At 37.4% G+C, this 23,693-nt stretch overlaps 1 protein-coding gene across 1 annotated transcript in view; it reads right to left on the reverse strand.

The window, feature by feature from the left end:
* LOC139741704 (ras-specific guanine nucleotide-releasing factor 1-like) overlaps nucleotides 1-23,693 on the reverse strand; it is a 157,939-nt gene that overhangs the window by 102,502 nt on the left and 31,744 nt on the right. The window contains 3 exon segments of the mRNA XM_071652286.1: nucleotides 809-907; nucleotides 1,733-1,880; nucleotides 6,648-6,757. Coding sequence (XP_071508387.1) covers nucleotides 809-907; nucleotides 1,733-1,880; nucleotides 6,648-6,757 — 357 coding nt within the window.

The following is a 23,693-nucleotide window of genomic DNA, read 5'->3' on the forward strand; positions in this document are numbered from 1 at the left end:
TGGAGTGAACTGCCAAACGGGGTGGTCATTTATAAGATCAAATTACAGCAGCATATGGACGAGACGTTTCATTAACCTGCATTTCAGGGAAGGAAAAATTTGGGGCACAATCATCACATCAACCAATTAGCCTACATTCAGGCTGATCAGTCTCTTTATTCCAACTGGAATTGACTTTTGTCCCCATATTCACGGATTCTGGTAAAGACTAAATGAGTACCGAGAATCAACATCACCAGGGTTAACTGCATGACCGATTGCTGGGAGAATGGAGAAATGAGGACCAAACTTTACTGTCATAATTTATCGCCATAAATATATTAATCATTACCTGGGTTTATGGTGCTCCCTTATATTCTTGTGTGTCATATATCTTGGGCTATGTTTCCTGTGTGACCTTTTCTCTCCTAGAGTAATATCATAATTTTGAAATGTTTTCACACAGTTCACTGCTAAAAATACTATGACTGATTTTTCAAATAATTCTGCATAAATAACTTCAGTTCTATTGTCCAAATCGTTCAAATTTTCTAATTTTCCTGCAGTAAGCAAGTAGAGACTGGCCAAACAAACACCTAAATAAGAAGAATTGGTGATAATTTGCCAAAGAGCACATCAACAGTCATTTCATGTAGTATCAATAATTTGAAGCAACACTTACCTTTTAACAAAGTAATGACAGAATGATAACATAGTCCTCAACCTAATACTTTCAATTACAGAGAGACCCTCGAAAATGAGTCGTCTTCACATTTTCAAATGATGACAGACAGGTGATTTAAACTTTCTGAGTCTTTTTGCAACTAACCCGTTTGATCTTCTTGATGTGTTCAGGCTCATCATCCCCCTCGCAAGCACCCTTGGCCGATCCAGACATCTTTCTCTCTCTTCTCTGCAGTAAATTCAGCTAGGCAATAGAAATTTGAGATGAAGAAGGTAACATGTTAGTTGATTATACCATAGAAAGAAATACAATGTAATGCAAAATAACACAAAGCAAAGTTTACTCAGAGGGAAATTAACCCTAAACATGCATGTGGAATCAGTAACTGCAAAAATACTAGAACATATCAGTAAAGTTTTGAAGAAAATTGGACGATCCATTCAAAAGATATGAAGTCTGAAGGATATGGTTTAATATCCAGGTGTCACCTGTATCAGTGAAAAGGTTACATTCACTGCTCAAGTTGTTTGATATGACCACAATTTTTATCTCAGCTTTACCCTACTATGGAGTTTCTCTTTCATCCAAAGAAGAAACACAAAAATGTTCTTTCTCACCTTATCTTTCACTTTTTTATCTCTCCATCTTTCTCTCTGCCCCTGCTCCCCCCCCCCCCCCCCGAAAAAATTTCGTTTTCGAGTAATGGGCCACTGACAAGAGTAGGTAGGGCTTTTCTGTGTAATGGAGCATGCATGCGCTTTAGATACTCTGGTTCAAATGAGTAAGATACACAGCACTGAAAGCATAGATATCATCCAAACAAGCAGCATTTGGGGTGCTCACAGAAACAAGAGTTTTGTTTTTTAAAGCACATATCATCCACTTCAACATTCCTGGACGTTCAGCACAGCAGCTTTGATTATGAAGGCAGCACAGTCACAAGTGACATTCGAAGCAAAAATGCAAAAACAACACGTAAGCTCAGGGATTTTTTTAGCTTTGGGTGGATCATGCCCATACAATTTATTTTTTTGGGGGCCTATATCTATCCTTCTACCTTCCTCGTACCTCTGTCTTGAGCTTGGTGACCTCCGCCGTCAGCTCCTGGCACTGCTGGCGGAGCCCCATCTTGGCGATCTTCTCGCTGTCGTGGATTTGCAGGAGATGGAGGTACTTCTGTTCCAGTTCTTCCTTCTGCAGCAAGAGGGCGTTGTAACTATAGGGACGGAGATGAGGAGAGGATGACACCAAGAGAAGGAAAGAAGGAGGAGGAGGACGAGGAGGAGGAGGACGAGGAGGAGGAAGAGGAGAACAGTGATACATTGTCGGACCAGTAAAATAAATTGGTTAGTGTGCAACCCTGCCTTAATACTGTATACGCCGAATATTTTGCGAGGTTTTTATTTTCGCGAATTCCGGGAGTCAGTTGCTATTCGCGAAATAAAAGACATATGATGAAAAAATTGACTCTTATCCTGATATGAATGTGATGCGCATGTATACATTTCTCCATTTAATACAGGACTCCACAATTGCGAATTTAACCACTCCGCGAAATCTGAGCCTAGAGTCTAGATTTGCGAAAATTTAGACACGCTAAATATATGGCGTATACGGTACATGATGATCATCATATGATAACAAAACTGACAATGGTGAATATCATAAATGTCATAATCGTATTGATGGCATACCAATGATGATTAAAATTATTACTGTGGCTTTATTTCACGATGCACATTGTAACTTCACTGTCTTTTTAATACACACTCAAAACACGAAAGAAAGGGAAAATGTACAAAGCAAAATTATGAGCACATACAATTTGCCTACCAAAATTCAATATCACATAGGTGCACACATGAAGTATGTAAAAAGCTATAAATGTACATATAAATGCATGTAATATACATTCATGTTTGTGTATACACATGTATTTAAATATGTATGTGTGTAAGTGTTTGTGTGGCAGTGAATGCTACCCCACTTGACTAATAGAATTCAAGGCACTGTTACATATATATATATATATATATTTTTTTTTGTTTTGTTTTTTTTTTTGGTATGTGTGTGTGTGTGTGTGTGGGGGGGGGGGGTAATTTCTGCCACATAAAAAAAGGTAAGTCAGAGGTTTATGATTAAGTTTACAACAATTCAACAAAGAGTGCCAAAAGAATAACATTACATTGATGGTCAATTACAATGAGATTTTCTTTACGTGGCAGTGCATGCGATGCCTACATGCTATTTGTGAAGAGCAAATGTGGAAATCTTTGGCATTTCCATACCAGACATATATACAGCCCATAACTACTCTGGATCAACTAAGAATCTACACTTGGGAGGGTGAGGGGGGGGGGGGGGGGGGAGGGAGGGGTAGGCTGTAGGAAGGATTTGTTAGCAGAATTATGCTGTCACCGGAATTCTATCAAGTGACAAGAACATACAGCATTTGGGCAGTCCAGAGTCACTTCTGGCAGAACGCAATTCTCTTCAAAGTTCATGCAGAGCAGAGGCCTAAATATAGTAGAGAATCAAGTGTGACTAGCTCCACAGCCCATGCCCAGATCAAGTTTTTTCCCATGGCGCAAATGGGTATACACACCTGACAACTGCATCCACGAGTAGTCTCAACTCCACACTCTCTGCAACAATGTCAAAACTGTGATTTTCATATGGGTATGCATGACTGTTTGGTGGTGACAGTCACATTGATTTACTCAAATTCTTCAAGTGAATAAAAATGGTTTCACTATCTTTTTTTAATATACTGTCTATCATTGTCACTTTATTCAGATGGTGAAGTCAGTTGTGCATGACTGAATGCGTATATTTTTTTTCTTTCTCTCTCTCTCTCCATCCATATATCTATACACTAAGGAACAAAATTCATGTGTATCTCAATGTGAAGTAAGTGTGCATGTAAGAATGACAGATATTTTTACTATTATTATTATGATTATGATTATGATTATGATATATTAATTATTATTATTTGTATTATTATTATTATTATTATTTGTATTATTATTATTATTGTTATTATCATTATTATTATTATCATTATTATTACTGTTATCATTATTATCATAATCATCATCATCACCATTGCAAGTGTTATTATTATTATTATTACTATTATCTATTTGTTTATTTGGCCATATAATTAGAATATAACATACATACATGAATAGAAGGAAAACCCTTTTGAAAACAGCATAGCATTGAAATAACTAAAAAATATTCGAACATACAGGAATTATGTCTGTCTATATATTCATGTGTGTGTGTGCACTTAGAAATGGTCTTTTATGAAGTATGCATACATGTATGCACTCTATTTTCCTGGAAGGAAATCCGTATCGAGACAGGATTGTTTTTTAGAATAAACCCTGTTGGGACAACGGTCTCAAATCCTCATTGGCAGTCTTCAGAGAATGACGGCCTATGGCAGTGTTGGAGTTAATATACATTGGAATAAAATGTATTCTCTCCCTTTTTCCCCCATCTAAACCTGCATGTCTGTGATCATTCATGGACTGACTGATATGCGCATTTATCATTTTTGTGTCTCCTTTTTTTCTCCCTGCGTGCCTCCTCCGGAGTGTGAGTCCTTCAACCTTTTCCTGTTCCCTTCTGGAAGACAAAATCCCACATCCTCATCGGAATGGGTTCACATTTTTGTAAACAAGTTTGTCCGAGAGAAAAAATGATGGTAAGAAGATATCTGACAATAGTGCATGTGCCAGTATGGGATCGTCTCTCTGGTGCAAAGCCATGATGGGTGCAGATTACATCCCTCCTGTGTATTTCTGTCATATTTACAGGTAAATAACTGCAGAAACTGTCAATTTTTGCTCTGAAATGGACACATGTGCATTAAAAAAAATATATGTGCAATAATGCCATGATATCACCATTTCAGTTGGGTTTATGATGAAAATGTAAAAGAGTAGCCAAAAAGGTAACACCAACAGTACTGTAATCTGTGAACAAATCTGATTGTGTTTGCTATGTGATGTGTCATACTTGATTATCTATGATTGACTAATCGGGCCATAGCTGTATCCATCAATCTTCTTTGTGGGAGTGAAGTGCACACTGCTTATTGGGAAATATGATCACTTGGGCACGATCGATCATCATGTAACATATATCTACCCACAACTGCACCGGGAGGGCTCTTCAGGAATAAATGTTGTTTGCATACGACCAAATTATTTTATTCTCATGACCTCAAAATACTCCAAAACAACTCATCATCTTTGCAAACTGTGTCAACCAGAAAAGCTTCTTGGTAGACATTTTTGATGTATTGCAAACAAATTCAAATTGGTAGACTCTGAATTTTGAGCCCTTCTGAGAACAAAATGTTGCCTTTACAGTGTACAATTTTCTACATCCTCCTCAAATCTGCTACTGTACCAATGCATATCGTTGTACATCTCCATGCATAAAACAATACAGATATGTCTGTAACTGTCTCATAACCAATATGGACAATGTGTCTGTGTACAAACATCAACAACATTTTTGAGGTGGTGGTCTGGATGTTTTCAAGATAACAAAGATTCAAACTTTGTCTGCAGTTCTGTTGGTTTATAAATGCATCTTGACCTTCAATAATCGATGCCAATTTTCAATAGCCCCCCCCCCCCCCCCACACACACACACACAAATTCTACTTATTTTCTAGATGGGCCTTGCAGATTAAGACCAGCCATGGCATGCAGGTAGATACAGATTCAGATGTTTCTTTTTTTTTCTGGAAAATAGATTGGGAACCCAATTTTGCAATTCATATCAAATCAATTTCATGCTTTGGTTTGTGTATGAGTGTGTGTGTGTAGCCTAGGTGTTGAGAAATGACACTATCTGATTAATTTCCTTTCAAAATCCTTGAATGCTTTTAACTCTTCACGTGCCATGGTGGAAACCCCCTTTGTGCCACTTTATTCTGAGACACTAACGGTTTCATGCTTTGAGAAAACAGTCTGCTTTTCAAGTCTATAAAAGTTTATAAAATTCTATAGATTTCTGTTGATCTGGACAAATAGTGAGTAAAGTCACAGAGAAAACGCCAAGCTTTGCTTTGATGCATTATTGTATGAAAAATCTATGATTGCTTTTCTTTCACATGACCAGTAGCTATATTACTGCAAAGGCATGACTTTTGCACACAAAACTCTGTCAGAAACTTAGAAATTACTCTCAAACCCAGAAGAGATTACCTCTTGATAATCAATCACTACATGAAATGCAAGCTATATGTGAGAGGAGCGAAAGCTTGAGAAACGCTTTCATTGTACCGCGGCATTTGGCGATTTATCAATCGGATTGGGCGGATTGGTGCGTTTGAGCACAATATGCGAAGTTGGCACGCCGTCGACTGAGTCGGAAGTGCGAACGTGGCACATAAAGGGTGAAAAGGCATATCATGAAATTATTTGTACTGCCCTTGACTGCAGAGTGCCAGGTATCAGATTTCTCATGTAAATGCAACATGGTGATAATCAATCTAATGTTTCTGATGTTCTGACCTTGCAAGGCATCGTTAAAAGTCAATTTGGGTAAATTATGACTAAAACAACTACAACCTAATATTGTCCTCATACCTCATAAAATGGCACCTGGGAGGCATTTCATTAAGAATTTTGCCAGGTATTTTTCTGACAAACTGTTATAAGCTACTGAAATCCTTTCGTCTGATTTGGCTGAGAGCAAGTTTGTACAACAAATTTAAAATGCTTCAAAAAATGCCCCCCCCCCCCCCCCCCCGAGGATTTGGTTAGGATAAGAATATGAGCGAAGCTGTTTGGATTCAAATTTACTAGATCCCAACTCCATCCTCCATACAACCAGCACAAATACTCTAGTTCCATACTAAAATCCTTCATGAGACAAAATTTTGTATGAAAATCTAGGGAGAATACAAACAAGAAAGGACAGATACAGATAACTCCTTCTCGTCAAAGTCACTCACTTGCAGTGCTGAATGGCGTCGACCCATGCGTTGATTTCACCTTCTGTTTCACAGCGCAGCTCGTACTGCCGTTGGCTGTCGTTGCGGTAATGAACGGAGAAGTACCAGAACTGCATACATAGGATGGGGGGGGGGGGGGGGGGGGAGAGATGGGAAGAGAGCAAGAGCAAGATGTTTCTCATTAATATTTTTGTCTTTGCCTTTGCCGTTACTGTCCACTCTGGGGAGACTAGATTCAAAGAATATCGGTGATAATGATTTGAAGTACAGAAGAAAACATGATGTGTCTTTGCTATATCGAGGCAATTTCCCCCTGAGGACAATTAGACTGGCTAAATACTGGTTAGTGATAAGGTTAAAGTACAGATTAGGATTAGGGTTAGGTTTAGGGTCAGAGTTTGGGTCAGGGTTAAGTTAGGGGAAGAGTTTGGGGGTAATTATCCAGCGGGTAATTGCCCTAGAACCATTGTTGCTGCAGAATGTGTCAAGTGAGATAGACATTTAAAGGGTGTGTACAGTTCTGGTCGAGGTGAGGATTTAGCTTGTAATGTTTTGTTAGATATTCAGAAACCACTCTATGAGATATGTCAAAGAGCATGCAATTCTAAGGGGTATCAAAATTTCATTTGATGAAAATCACTTTTGAAATGGCTGAGATATCCAAAAACAAGGTGAAACAAAGAGATCCTGATAAAAGGCGTGGCCTGTCGCCTTTTATTATTATCACTTTTTTGGATATCTCAGCCATTTGAAAACCAATTTTCATCAAATAAACGTTGAATCCTTCTTAAAATTAGATTCTCTTTCATATTTCATAAGAGATTTCTCATTATCTCACTTAGGAATGTTCAAAACAGATGCCAAGTTTGGAAGTAACTGGCTGTTGCGCATACAGTCATGTAGGACACCTGAATTACAATCAGTGAACACATGGCAAGTTAAAGGTTAAGTTATCATTACATTATGTTCATATATGAAAGAGTAATATAGATTGGGTAATAACAAAATTGTAAAAAGTTATCAGTTATTAGTTCTTTACATATCACATACTGTAAAAAACGGTATATTCGCGGCATGATATTTTCGGGAATTGAAGCTGATTGAATTTTTCACGGCATGACATTCTCGTGAATTGCCACTGGCACTGAAAGCATATAGTGGAGGTAAGAGCTTTCACGTGCATTTTGATTTTGCTAATCTTGGCTCTTGTGAAATTCACGAAATTAAAATGCATGTGAACATTCCTTGTTTTACAGTATCAGCATTTTTTTTTAACACTGGGGAAGCCTCCCCATTGTGCTTGGGATCAAGATGAAACACATTTGGTTTGAGCTGAACTTTTTGAACATTATCTGGATTTGTGTGCATGTGCATGTGTGTGTGTGTGTGTGTGTGTGTGTGAGACAAAAGAAACAATTTTTGGGTGGATGTAGATTTTATTCATTCCTTACTCTTGTCTAAAACTCCTGGAGAATAAAACGAATTCAAATTAAAAAGAAATCAAGCACACTAAATGATAATAGCGTGCAACGGGAAAAGAAGGAAGAAATGTCTGTGAGATATAAGAAAGTAACTTAAAAGAAAAATTGATGACAAAGAGTTCCATCTAGATAAAACATGCTGAGATGTAAACTGAGCTTTAAAACGACATTAAAAAATATGATATCACTGGAAATCCTGATTCTTTCATGAGGAGAAAACACATGACTTCAATCCAGAACTTCTCAGACACGATTGATTGTGCTTCTAATATATTGTTTCTTTTCCTTCAAATGGTTCCCTTTTTTGTATGTTGATATAATGTTGCCATAGCCACTGCATCATTCTTTCCAATACTATGTAGAATTAATTGCTATGATATTGCTACAATTACGTTATGAATATTATACAAGAACGCATTGCAGACTGCTTGCAATTAGTTTTGATTAATTCGTACAAAGGACAGGACTGTCTGTGCAGAGAACAAATCCTTTGGGGGGAAAGTGGTTACATTATCATACAGAGAAAGCTATCTTGTAATGCCATTGGGGAATGGAATTTTCTTTTGGTCATATCCTTTCATCTCCTTCTTGTCGAATCAAAGAGCTTTTACGATGATTGCTATTCAAATCAAAGTGAGCTGTACTTTTTTTTCCACACTTTTCCCCTTTTTTGTGTGTGTGTGTGTCCACCCCTCCCATCAGGCACACCGCAATGAAATTAGATGCTGCCAGTGTCGGAGATTGAAATGTGAGAAAAAGGATAGGGTAATAGGCAGAGACTGTCGGTCAGGGTATGAAATATTCAGACTCCAAGCTCTTTATGATAATGCAAGTGATTTCAAGAATGAGGCACTTCGCGAAACGCAGCCACTGGAATCTCACTGGAGAAATGCGGCACGGTGGACGAAGGTGTCATCAAGAACCCTAATACGTTAAGAGCGCACAAAATCAAACATTTCTGATAGCTTTTCTGTAATCACTATGCCAACACTGGTCAAATGCCTGATGTTCTTCTTTCAGATCAAATACAAAAGTGTAACATCATTGGTGACACAACAAAACTAAAACCAAGCCACCAAGACATGTCTTGCTTGCTACTAATATTGATACTTGCACACTGGCTTACACACTTCTGCACAGCCATCTAGTCAGCTTTAGCACAGTCAACACTTTACAAATACAAAAAAAAAAATAATAATAATTCTCCTCCATCTTGAATTACCACCGTGACTCCTTTTCCCATGAAATGGGAATGTGCCTCAGTATATATTACGTTTGCCATACATGGTTTCATATTTGCACATTTTGTGAGTCAACAGATAAATCAACATTAACAGTAAATACGATGAATCAATGTCTTATACATCATCAGTTGGATATTAGTAACTTCTTCTTAGCTTCTGGATAAAGGATACTAGAGTAAGGATGTATCTTGAACAGGCTTGTATTGTTGGCTGAGAACCAGAAGGATGTTTATTGCAATTTGCGGGGGGGGGGGGGGGGGGGGGGGGGGGGGGGGCAGGGATTGAGTTATTGGTATCATGTTGTAGAGCTCAATCCTGCTGCATAATGTTGTCAATTTTCAATTCTTCTCATCTTCAGTAAAATGTTAAAAATTAAAACCACAATGGCACTGTTTTACCTGATATTTGGTCAAATGCTTATAAATCTACCTACTTTTAATTTACAAACTTTCAAATATCATAAATATTGATTGTTTACTTTTTATATACACTCAAATCTTAGAACAAGACAACCTCACTCTTGTTCTAAGCTGATGATATATTGTTTTGTTACTGCAGTCAGTCTAAAATACAATTCGTACATTACTTCTGTACTGTCTCTTACAGGCCACTTCACCATGGGTAATCACTACCTGGCCTAGCAGACAAGTCCAATCCTTTCATGTTCCACTCTTAACATGTTCTCTACTGTATTTGTTCACTTCATCTAATGATATGAAAGTGTTAAATTCCTGTCCTTTTGTCCTCAAACTCTTCACCAAATTGATTAAGAATAATTTCAAGAAGTATTTGTGTAATTTGGCTTACAATAATTGATTATCACTATTTCATATGATTTATGTCCTGTACTGTTTCACTTTTTCGTTTTCTTTCTATCTTGCGCATGGTTGTGCCTAGAGCATTTGATTATTCAATGGATTTGGTGCCTTATAAGTCCAATATATCATTGTCCCATTATTTGTATCTTACTCTAAATATCAATATTACTCTGTATATCAATATTACTCTTTGAACACTTCCTACAAGTAATATTCAGTTTATGTAAATTATGTTCTGGGGCTCAAATCATACCACTTGTGTTCCTGAATGTAGAGCCTTTTGCTTTTAATACCTCTCTGCCTTTGCAGTAGAGTGAGACCCGTGTCAGGCCACCCTACACCAATGACAATTACTTCTCATTCCATTACTATCATTTTTGAAAATGCATTTGACAATTCATGAAATTGTCCTAATTTGTGAAACATGATGCTCATGAACTACAGTTCATGAGCATCATATTGTACACTTACCTTATCAATGACTAGAATTTGCTCATGAACTATATATGGCATACTGTGAAACCAGAATATTTTCTGTATGAAATTTTTGCGAATTGGAGGTGGCAGCCTTTTACATGGCATGACATTTTAATGAATTGCCACTGTTCAATGTATACAGTGAAGACAAGAACTTTTGCATACATTCCAAGTCTGCAAATCTTGGCTCTTGCAAAATTAAAATGTATGCAAATATTTCTGGTTTTGCAGTATATCATACAATTCCTGTATTAATGACTAAAATCTACTAATGATTTATATGGCAAATATCGTACAATTCCTAGTATCAGTTATTAGAATTTGCTACAGAACTATATGGCATATTTCATACAAATCCTTGAATAATGACTGACTAGAATCTATGGTATGTTTTCTTGAGCGAGAATGTAGAAGAATAAATAGGGTGGTGGGTATGAAGCAAAGAATACTTCACTTTCTCTTTCTGTTGAGAAGCCCTCACTGCCTGAACTGTTTGGTCCTACTGAGGCATATCTGTAGCAGGCAAGATGAGATGGCAGGGTCAGTGACCTCACTCTAGACCTCCCGGTGAGACCTCACAAGCTTATGGGGATAGCTGATCAACAGCACAGCTGAACCAATTGGCTGCATTTCAACATGTCTTGATCCCTGGGACCATTAGCTACATTTCTGTGCCTTGGAGCTGTATCTCCTTATCATCATACTCTTCAATGTTTGTATCACAAGGAATAACGATAATAAGAAATCCTTCATTTCAGCCCATTGATGTTAATTTTTGATTGTACTTTAAATTGGAGAATTTTAAAAGCCTCTTTGTTGCAAAATTTATCAACAATTCTCAAATTGCTAGCATGTTTAGGAAGATTAAAGTTGCAGTTTCTCTCAAATTTGTACTGCTTTTCAATTTCTTTGTGATTTGGTGCATGCTGCAAATAAACAAAAAAGAAATGCTGTGAAATTCAGAAATGAGAGAGCAAAAATCTTTTCATTAAGCACCCAAAATAAGAAAATTATCACTTGAAGGAAAACTTCAAAACTATGCAGGACACTTTTCCTTTTCATTCTGAAAAGTGGGAGCCCTTTCTACTTTGAATTTTGACGAGTGGACATTGGTAAATGTCATCCGCAGATGAAATTGTAGAGAAAATGGGAGAAATTTGCAAGTGTGAGCACCCATTTCATGACAAGCATACATTCCATGATTGGCCTGCACATCAGCTTCCTTCCATTTGCTGTAGCCATACAAATACACACACACATACACGCACACGCTACGGCCACAAATTTGTCTTGGCCGTTTTTCGCAGAAAGTCGTGTATGCCGAGCAAATATGGACGCAACACGTGAGTAAATGACAGAGGGGAAGGGGAAGCGTCTCCGTGCGCCACACAGCGATGCAAAAACGCACCGGCAGAAATCATTCCGCCATCAATCTTTGCATGGATTTCAGCCAGAATGGACAATGTCGAATGTTCCCAGTTTTTACAAGAATCCAGGTTGGCCAGATTACTTGAACCTATCACAAAAACTACAAAAAGAATTCTCTTCTCCAACTCCCCCCCCCCCCCCCCAATAATAATTCCCTGTTAGGTCTGTGAATATCAGCCAGAATTGTTGACATATCATACCATTCTATGCAAGAATATAACTCATCCATGTCACTTCATCCATGACTGGCATAAGTACAAAAATAACCTTCTTCACAGATTTCTATCAGAGATCACCCATGACAGATCAAAACCAGGACAGACAATGCCTTATACCATTATCAGAAAAATATGTTTGTTAAAGTTACCTATACCTATTAGAACTATTTTTGAAAATGGAATCTTACTTTTGTACAGAGCAGGGCTATAAAATACAAATAAGTACTGTGTACAAACAGAATGCATTCATGTTCACATATATACATATGACAGAAATTTTTAATGGTGGGTTTTAATTCTTATTGAAAGTAAAGAACTAATACCTGCAAATTATCACATTTTGCAATACATCTCTAATTTCTTATGTCTTATATGTTGTAGAAATAATATTTTTTGATATACCAGTACCTACCTAAGAAAATGGCCAATCAACATGATATTTATGTATCTTAATGGTGATGATCTTACAGAATTTTAAAGAAAGGTGGAAAGGATCGAAATCCTCTTTTATTTTTTGTGTTAATGCTCAAGTAATATGGAGCCCGATCACCTTACATATTGCAAGTTCAATAGATATATATCTATATATATATCCACGTTTTACAAGCGTGGCTTTTTTAGTGGAACACTGTTTTCCATCATTGTGATTATTTACTATTTTTGTTGCCATGACAAAGTGCATTGTTTCTTTTTTTACGACATCATTCGTGTATAATTTATATTGTAATGAAAAAAAAAATCCTTTATCGGACGAGTGTAAGAGAAATGAAAAAAAAATTTGTATCACTTTGGATTATGTCAACTTTTTCTTTTCTTTTCTTTGTGATGATGGAAATAAATAAACTATTGAACTATTGAACTATTGAACTATTGAACTATTATATGTATTTAAACCTAAATACGATGGTGGATACATGTATCTCACATCAAATGGAGGGGGGGGGGGGGAGTAGTCATATCAGGGTATAAGAAGCAGGGAAGCGAAAAGCAATTCAAGCCAAGGATGAAAAGTGGTGATGAAGAAATTGATACAAATTCAACAATTGAAATTTGATTGTCTATTGATAATTAACTATGACACCTGCAGAAACATTATCAAATAACATACAAAATTGGATCTCTGGTGATGATTATAACAAGAATATAAACCATATCATTAAACTGACTAAGATGCATGAAATGAACTTATTTCTTATCACCAGTAGATGTGAATATACCAATATCACAGAAACACACATATTCCTAAGTTCCCATGAAATGTAGAATGTCATTTCTCTCAGGATATCAATACGGGGGGGGGGGGGGGGGGGGGGGGGGGGGTGGAACAGAATCATTGATTATGTAATTGTGGATTATTTGTACTTGTAGTAGATTTATGTTTTGTTTCTCTTTTGTTCATTGTAAAGCACTATATATACATTTTCCATATAATCAACATTGAAAAAAAAAACGAGCCAATAATTTCTTTTTCGTTCTGATATTCAAATATTCGGCTAGAGAAAGGAGGAAGTGGTTTAGATTAGTGCCAGTCGGGCTATTTTCATTTTGATTGCAGAAATAACAATCAGCAAAGAAGAACGTAATTTAGAATGTGTCTCCCTTTTTCACTTCTTCCCTTACCACAGGAAAATGACTGAAAAAAAAGTGGGGGGGGGGGGGGCAGAGTGTTTGCCTTGTTTCAATGTTCAGTGACATCCAATCTCCTCTTTGTTGAATCCCTCCTGATATCTAGCACGGCGCATTTTGCGAAGCCCTACAAGCAGGGTACAGTCGTCCGAAGTCGGTTTAAGTGGCTCAATACCATGCCCCAGAGGGGTAAGACACAGTGGCTCGACAAAGCCGAGTGAAACTCATCGTTGCAACCTGCCTTGCGCCCGAACACACACACATACACACACACACACACACACAACACAAGACACACACACAAACACATACATACAAAGGACATGCATCCAGACACACACATGTGGACGGGGGGGAGGGGGGGATCCATGTTACCGGAAGGCATGGAAAACAGAGCGTATGTATGCCCATTTTTGCTACCTTGAATACTCATCTATATGCGCATATCAAGTAGATTTGAGCTGACTACATTGCAGGAGTCAGTCCAGGTCAGAGGGGGGTTCAACCCGGGTACCTGAAGGGATCAATGCAGCAAGAGAAAGAGAGTCAAGAAAGAGAGAACGGGAAAAAAAAGAGGAGGAAAAAGAAGTTGAGACAAGGGGACAGTATGATAGAGTGAGTGAGAAGAGGACACAGGGGGGAACACAGCGGATGTCCCAGATATTTTTCCTTTACCAGGGTAATGTATTTTAAGCAGATTTTCACCGGATGTGCCAATTACATTTTGACTAGCTTTCAGGTTGTGTGGAATCGGGCGGACCTCGCTGCTTAATATCATTGATACGATACCTCTCTACTCTCTTGTGCTCTCTCGCTCTTTTCTACTTCTCTCTCTCTTTCTCTCAAGTCTGTCTTTCCTTACTGCTCTGTCTTTCTCCAGGCAATCTTTGTATGCATGAAAAATGCATTTCCTTAAACCTAACGGAGCGTGGATACAGGAAAGGAATGCCTACAGGCTGTGCTTAGTCATATCTTCTTCCCGCCATTGCTAGTCTCCATGCAGCTTGTTTATTTGCATGAAATGCAACAAAGACTTTTCCCTCTGGTCTCTTCCTACTATTTATTTCTCCTCTCTCTCTCTCTATCTATCTTTCTCTATCTCTCTCAACCTGCATAGCAGTTCACGCTCACACGGACTATATAAACCACACAGTTGCAACAGCGTGTGCTCTGCCGGTAAAAGGGAATCTGGCGCGGAAACCTTGGACAGGACGTTTCAAGAAGATCTCTCTCTTCTTTAGGTGATCTTTAGTGTGAGCCAATGAATCAAGAGCAAATGTGATAAAGTGACACAATCCAATGACAAAATGGAAGATGTTGATAATTTAGCCAAAGTTTGCACGCAAGTGCAAACCCACAAAATGTGGATTTTATCATGTTGTTTCGACAAGGCAGCAAGCCACATTAAACATGTTATCTGCCGTCCATTGTTGGATTACCTCAGTAAGTGACGATGGATGGTAAAGACCACATATATTGTAAAAAACACTGAAAACCTTTAATAATGATAGTGCACAATACATATACTCACAAGTAGTTCTATTTTTCAGTATTATATCCGAGCCCCCTTTTTATTTTTCTTTATTATCTTTTTTTAAAATTGTAATTAATCTTATTCATATTCATTTGGTCTGGCAGCATGAGATAAACTGTAACTTCTTTTAATACAACCTCTTTAGGCCCCATATGAGTACTGGGTGCTTGAGATCAATATTTGAAAGGTAAACAGAAAATAACAATTACATGTATTATGTGTTTATATTGGTCAAAAGGTCTTATTACTGACAGTGTATTGTAATGGCTACTTAGCATAGACCCTGACATACAAATCTGTGCTGTGGAGCAACAGTTAATAACTCTGCCCTTGTCTGTGGTGACCATCGACAGAACCGCACACTCAGGCACCTTTTCAACCATTGAGTATCGATCTGGGCAGAGTGCTAAATCCCCCCGTGGTGTCCTGATTGCAGGACAAATTTAGATCAATTTATGGAAGCAATGGCTGTGGAATTAGAAAACTCCCGAGTCAGAAATAGAAAACAAATCCAAAGCAAATCAAATCAAGGAAGCGCCAATAGTCCTGGCTGGAGAGGAAAAAAGATAGCAAAACTATGGCACATCCAGACAGGGGAGGACAAACCTTGTCTACTTGCAACAAAGACTGTGTATAGGGTCTCAATCCATTTACAGTGAGCCAGGCACAGATTTTTACAGTACAGTACTCTCCGCATAATTGGGTAGGCTTGGGCAGAGCGTTTCTTACCCGATTATTAATAAGCGGAGTACCCGATTAACAGAAGTACACGTCTCATTCACAATTGACACATACAATGTGTATGTATGCATTGTACACTGCACCAAACACCTACACTGTATGCTTAACACGCGTGCTTGCACGGCATATTATACATACCTTACACTTGCTCAGTCACAAGCAATAATTTACCCTCTTTTTATGGACATATACAGTATGTCTTCAGAAAACTTTGTCGTTTGACTATACTCCTCGCTAACACGCAGGCGTTTTCTGAAATGAACACGTCTCTTTGCGTGCACTTGTCACATAGAACATCAGGTTACTTTTCGAGAAGTGACTGGGGAAAAGCAAAATAATGGAGCTGGTGCATGGCCTGATTTTCGTTGCAAACTTCTCTTATTGTGAATGTTGCAAAGTAAGGGAGTAGTGCAAGTGTGTTCAACTCCTGTCTGTCTATGCGATTGTGAGTGGCAGCTACATGTGTAATGTTCGCTTACGTGTGGCAATAAGTCGGTACTGGTACATGTGTTTTCATGTGTAAATCACTCCCCAAATGATCGGTCTTCATTGCAAATTAAGCAGAGAATGTGATTAGCCGTGGAAAATTTGACATTCATGATTTTTTTTTTAAGCGTTATCTGCGATAAAATGTGGGTAGAAATTAGATTAGAAGAAAATTATTTACCCATTTATGCAGAGAGGCAACCCGATTATCAGGTAATTTTAATGTGCATTGGAACTGATTTTGATGTTACTACCCAATTAAACGGAGTACCCGTTTATGCGGTATCCGATTACGCGGAGAGTACTGTACTCTAGCTCAATTGCTGGTACACATAAACGTGAGGGGAAAATGCATCAAGACAATCAAAGGAAATCAAAGACACTTCTAAGCACCACAAGATTTTGCATGGTATATAGTTTATACATTCATTTTCCAATTACAATCTTGGCATGCATGTAACTTGCATTTCACGATGAATCCTACTTTTCATCAAATTTTTCACCAAGAAAGTTGCTGTGACACCATATTCTCGGCTTGACTTTAGTTATCTCTGCTTCCTATCCATATGGGGCATAAAATTGTGCCTGAAAATGCAATGGCATTGATACTTTACTTGTGCAAGAAGTTTCTTAAAAAAACTGGCTTTCTCTTTCACATCAGATTATAAGTCCTTCTTTACAAATAAAAAGTGCTGCATACCCACATTTTTTTTTCTCATCTAATGTGCTACCCCCTCCTTCTTATTTCACCAACAAAGAACATAAGGAATTTTCACATGCCTATAATCACATCAGCAGGTTTCATACCCATTTGGTTCTCAAATGAGGATAAAATGTGCTTATATACCCAAGATCTTGCTGATTTCAAGACCAACCTTTGTGCATCCATGCATGTAGCTACAGCTTGCCAAGCAATTACATGGGCATTCACACCCCCACACCCCCCCCCCCCATGACCATGGGGTAGGTTGAATGATCCCACTTAGGCTTAGTGCTATGATGGTCCCACTTGATTACCACTGTGGTACAATATGAAAATGCAATTATGTTTGTACAGCTAATAAGTTTCAGAACATCTATGCCAATCAGAAAAGGAAGTATGCTAGAAGATGTAACAACATCCATGCAAAGTGTGTTAGAGAGGTAGGTAGGGATTTTAATAAAGATTTTCACCGGCATATTTCTTAAGTTGTCAAGTTCATTAAATAAAGTTTCAACCCTTTCTAGTAAAGCTCCATAGCTGTTTAGATTTACAGTATGTTCTGATGCTTTTCCCACAAGCCCGCCTTTGTACTTGTTCTGAAAGCACGTCATACACATTTGTTACACTATATTATGTTATACAATTAATTTTCCTTTTTCAAATCATCATTGATTTGATCATATATATATATATATATATATATATATATGTTGATAAGGTAGTCCACGTGTTGGCAAGATAAAAAGATAAGTAACAAAGCTGCAACAAAGTTCATGCTGTATTCACCAACGGTTTATTTCTTCACACAAATTTTCGGGCGTCTCGCCGCCCTTTCTCAAGTGTTGATACTTGAGTATCTCAAGTATCAACACTTGAGAAAGGGCGGCGAGACGCCCGAAAATTTGTGTGAAGAAATAAACCGTTGGTGAATACAGCATGAACTTTGTTGCAGCTTTGTTACTTATCTATATATATATATATATATATATATATATATATATATATATATATATATATATATATTAACTGTCAGGTTTGTTTTTTAGAGGGAGTGTGCACGATATTGAATTACTTCATATTTCATGGAAGTGTATTTACCTTTGAATAATGCTTCCTTTTTCAGGTCTTTTTGAATTTTCTCTCTATTTTTCAATTCTTTCAGGGTTTTTCAAAATTGCAAAAACACATTATTAATTATATATATATATATATATATATAAATATATATGTATATATATATATATATATATATATATATATACATATAAATTGACTTATGAATCAAAAAATAAATCCAAATACACATATAAACATCTAAGAGTTTGCAAGGAGACATTTCTTGCACCCATGTATGTACACATTACACATCTCTGTACAGTATACTTTACTAATGCAATACAGAAACTTACACACACGTGCACACACACATATAAATATATAGATATAGTGTATATATCTATATATACACACATATACACACACATATACCTATATGTATATAAATACAGCTATATGTTAATGTATAACATATCTGATCTTTTTTTTTTTTGAAGTCATGCTACAAAAATTTGTTTTCATGTTTCTGTAACTCTCATTCTATGTTTCCTAGCTACCATCTTCATCTCCCCCTCCTCTTTCTCCTCCTCCTCCTCCTCCTCTTCAGCCGCATTGCCCGCATGGGTAGCGACAGATCCCTTGTGACAGGAAGATCATCCCCTTGGTTACACACAATAATCCACGCGGGGCTGAATATGCAGCGACGGCCACCGACTCTCAACCGGAGCTTTGGAGGGGCCGGGATTGGAATATCAAGAGCGGGGGCGCACATCCGAATGCGGGCATTCGGCTCTGTGTGCATGCCCACATTGCTGTATATATACAAGCTCTATACGCATGTACGGAATCCAGCCAGCATTATCATTTCGTAGACAGTTTATTCTAAAGGTCACATGATGAGCGAGATCATCCTATTCTCTGTCCAACTGTGTCTAATCTAATTCGCCATCATGATCAAAGTATAATCAGCACTATGTCATGAACCCAATTTGGTCATATTTTCCGACAATTTATTGCTAAAATCAAGTGTATATGGGAATGATGAATTCCAAATAGTCTGCAAGGTCTCTATGAGCAGGGAAAGAAAAGGTTGTGCGCAAATTCAGACATATTACCAAAGTGGCAGAAGTTTTCCTCTGTTTTTGAGATTCTTAAAAAAAAAATCTCACTTTAGGGCCATGTAAGCTTTTGCAAAAGGCATTGGAACCAAAGCACCATGGAGTGAGAAAAGCTCTTTTATCACCAAAAAGACCTATACAAAGGAATAAATGTCTTTTGATCTCACAGAATTCAACAAAAATATAATCATGAGTAAAGGGATGGTATAGTATTGGTAGAGATGAGAATTGGGCTTTTAACTCTTTGGGAGATATCAAGAAACCACTTATGAAATAGTGCAGAGCAAACCATTCTAAGAGGAATTCAAAGTTTATTTTATGAAAATCGGTTTTAGAATGGCTGAGACATCCAAAAACAAAGTAAAACAAAGCAATCGTAATGAAAGGTGGGTCCCACCTTTTATAAGGATTGCTCTATTTTCAAAACCAATTTTCGTCAAACAGATGTTGAATTCCTCTTGGAATTATATGTTCTTTCATATGTCCCAAGAGGTTTCTCATTATCTCCCCCAAAAATGTTAGAAACCTGAAGTTAGGTCTCAACCAAAACTATACGGTCCCTTTAACTCTTGTCATATGAATTTGATGTCATATGGAAACTTCCCCACTTTGCTGTTAATGTACATTCTTACCACAGACAATTTTATAAATCCAAACGGATTTTAAGGGAGTTTCTCCTTGAAATTTTATTATTATTTATTCTATCATAGTAATCAGTATTATTATCACCATTTCTATTTGTACTATTGCTTCTGTTACTCCATGTAATATCATCATAACAGCATTACTGTCATATCATATAAGATATCTCAATATAACCAGAGTAAACTCATGAGCACTTCAACAGTCAATAAATTCAGATCACATCTTTTTAAAACATATCTTTTTCAATAAAAAAAGAGGTATAATTCAACCCAGTATACCAGCACCAGTCTGGATCGCCTAAGATTGGAAAGAGTCTACTAAATATCAATATGATAATAAAATGAAGAATTCAATTGCAAAGCAGGTGAAGTGCTATTTCAAACACTTTAAAGCAAGTTCATCATCAGACATAGCAAAATAAAACCATTTCAGTGATACCTTAATTGTTACATAATGAGGAGTATTCTTGAAGTTTTGATTAAAAATATCCCATATTTCCCTATAATTTTAATTGTTTTTTCAACAAGTTTAATTGCAATATCTCAAATTGACAAAAATGGAGTTAATTCTTTTTGCCATCAAACTCTTCATATATAGAACTTCCTTCCATAGCCTACCCTGGGGTAACAAATCACACTCACAAAAGGTTAGTGTGTCCAGATGATGATGCATTCTGTACATGGCATATGCACACACAGATATATTCTGTATACTGTGTAGCCATGCACATATTATTTCATAATTTCATGAATATGTCTTCCTGTCTCTGAGAGTTACAAAAAGATATATATTTTATATAAAATATGATGTCATCCTTCAGACCTCTTGGCATAAAGCCATGATGGCCAATTCTCACTCGAAGAAACAGTTGTCATGTTTTATCTCATCTCAGCATCTCCACATTATAAATGGCAAACAACAGTGACTGCCTTCTGGCCTTTGTTCCATTGGGAGATTTGTACACGTCAACAAAACTCCTATATATAGCATGTGCCAAGTTAAGCTCGGTTGGCATTTGTGCATGGATATTGCCCGCAATTTTTCTGTCATTGCCTTTGTTTGCATAAGGTGTTTTTTATACATCAATAAAAAGATGTAATTCTAACATGATTACTATCATAAAATAGTGATATGAACTTTATCACTATAAATATGTATACATGCTGATTACTTAATGTGATCTCAGCCTACTGGAATAGCGTCATTGGTGTTGTACTGTTGTTCTTGAGGGCCCTGCTGTGACGATTGCCCAAGCATTGCCAGGTACCCATCTTTACTTCCAGGTCGAGAGGGGCATTGTGGGTAATACACTAGCCATCAAAGGTTAAACAAATAGTTCAGGAATCAAATTCAGGAATTTCTGTCAGAGACTGTGCGAGAATATTGTTTGCTATACTACAGCACCCCTAACATGAAATGATGGAAGTAACTTTTTGAAAACACAGAACACACATTATAAAAATGATTGAGTAATCAAAGTTCATCTGTTACAACAAAGGAAATTGCCTGAGGATACAAAATGTACTAGGAATAAAGGATGCAGTTTAGGTAATAATGGTTACAACTCATTCTGTTGATCTCTGGAAGAAATGCAGGATGATATGTTTAGGATAGAAAATTGGCTGCAAGCTCATTTTGCTGCAGAACTGCTAACAGTCAGCACTGTTGTGTGTAGCCAGCAGTAGAGGCAAATCTCTGGTACAAAGCTAGGCCTTACGGCTTCCCTTCGGAGGATTTGCCTGCCGTAGAATAAAGCTCTCGGAATGAACTCTGGCCCACATACTGCCTGGAATGGAGTTTGTGCTGGGAGAATGATCACTGGAACAACATTTAGTAGCTAGAGCAATACTGGCTTTCCCGCTCCACAACCACACACATCGAGCACACACACACACGCGCACACACAAAAGACCGTAAAAAAAAAAAAATTCATCGCAACTTGGGTGCCCTTCATTCACCGTCAATGGCAAATTGATTGAATTACGCGTGACGTACAATGTTACGGAAGTCTGTGTTAGTGTGTAGGGGGCCGAAAGTACTGGCTGCCTCACTTTTCACCTTGCATGCGGTAAAGCTGACAAATTTTTTTCGGCTTGATTCAATCAGGGTTAATCTTTGTTAGCTGCATCAACCTCCCTGGCTGAAATAAACTGCAGTGCACGTATTGCATTCTTGCATGCATGCACAAACTGTATATACCTTCTTTACATTTCCCTCTGCTGTAAAAAAAAAAAAAAAAGCTATTGATAGCAATAATTACTAGTTACAAATTAGTTCACTTCTTTGATTGAATGTATTGTGTGCTTTCTATTTGTGATAAGGATTTTGTTGCTGTTGTTGTTGATTGATACAAACCCTGGGACGAACTGTAGATTATTTTGAGAATCAAACCTCATAAATGAACATTTCCTCTGAAACAGATAAGTTTGCTTATCACCTTTTGAAAATGAGATATCTTGTGAAACCAGTGCAAATTGCGCATGTGACAAATGTGACTCGAAAGAGGTACTGTTGAGTTTCATGATCTGCATGGTATGACACTTTTATTTTTTTGCCCATATGTTTGATGCTGTGTTTAGGGAAGGTCTTCAGGAAGGCTGAGGGTTGTGTGTTTGGGCTTAGCAAACAAAGCTCTTGAGAGAATATTTACAGTCCATCCTATCTACTCTATCCATGTGTAGATTCTATTACTTTGTTTCTAATGTTTAATGGATTGTGCCTTTAAATGAACTCTTCAGAGCCCATACTATCGGTGGCTGTCCGCCTCAAGGACTGATTAATTGCCCGAGGCTGCTCTCATGAATGTACATATTGCGTATGCAAAAGCGTATTCTTATTTTCCTGGTTCATAGGTGGAATCTATTTTTCCATATAACATGATCAGGCCATATCACAGGGTGTCATTTCAGAAGATGTTAGGATTCATATCAATTCTTGCTAGAATGGGGACTTTCTGAAGCAACAGCTCATCAGGGAGTAGGATTCTTGTCACTGACATGACACTTGCCATTACAGAAATATCCAAAGAAAAATAGTATGAACTTCACCCTTCAACCACTGAGTGGAGGTTGAGATTGCAAGAAACTACATGTGCCAAAACTGTGACTCCAACAGTCTGCAGTGCATCTTTCAAAATACCCACTATCTTCTTGAGATGTGTAAATGTCAAATTCAAATCCTGGTGGGTTTTCTTTTTTTAATTTCTTTTGGGTATATTCACTAACTGATATTCTCTGATTGGACATTTAGCCCTTACATGCTGACTTATACCTTTCTCACTCTAAACTCAGATTCTCTCAGAGTCTGTGTCAGATTCTGTGTCAGTTGTCACACATTTCTGTTTCAAATCACATTAAGCTAGTATATGGTAGAAATATGCCAAATATCTTGTTGGCCACGAAATTCTAGCTTCTGGCAAATTCTAGCACAAATAAATGAATAAACAAACAAACTGAAAACACATGAAATTCC

The sequence above is a fragment of the Diadema antillarum genome, unplaced genomic scaffold (genome assembly GCF_040938485.1).
Source record: "Diadema antillarum isolate AM-2024a unplaced genomic scaffold, OU_Dant_1.0 seq00000946_RagTag, whole genome shotgun sequence".
Taxonomy (NCBI): domain Eukaryota; kingdom Metazoa; phylum Echinodermata; class Echinoidea; order Diadematoida; family Diadematidae; genus Diadema; species Diadema antillarum.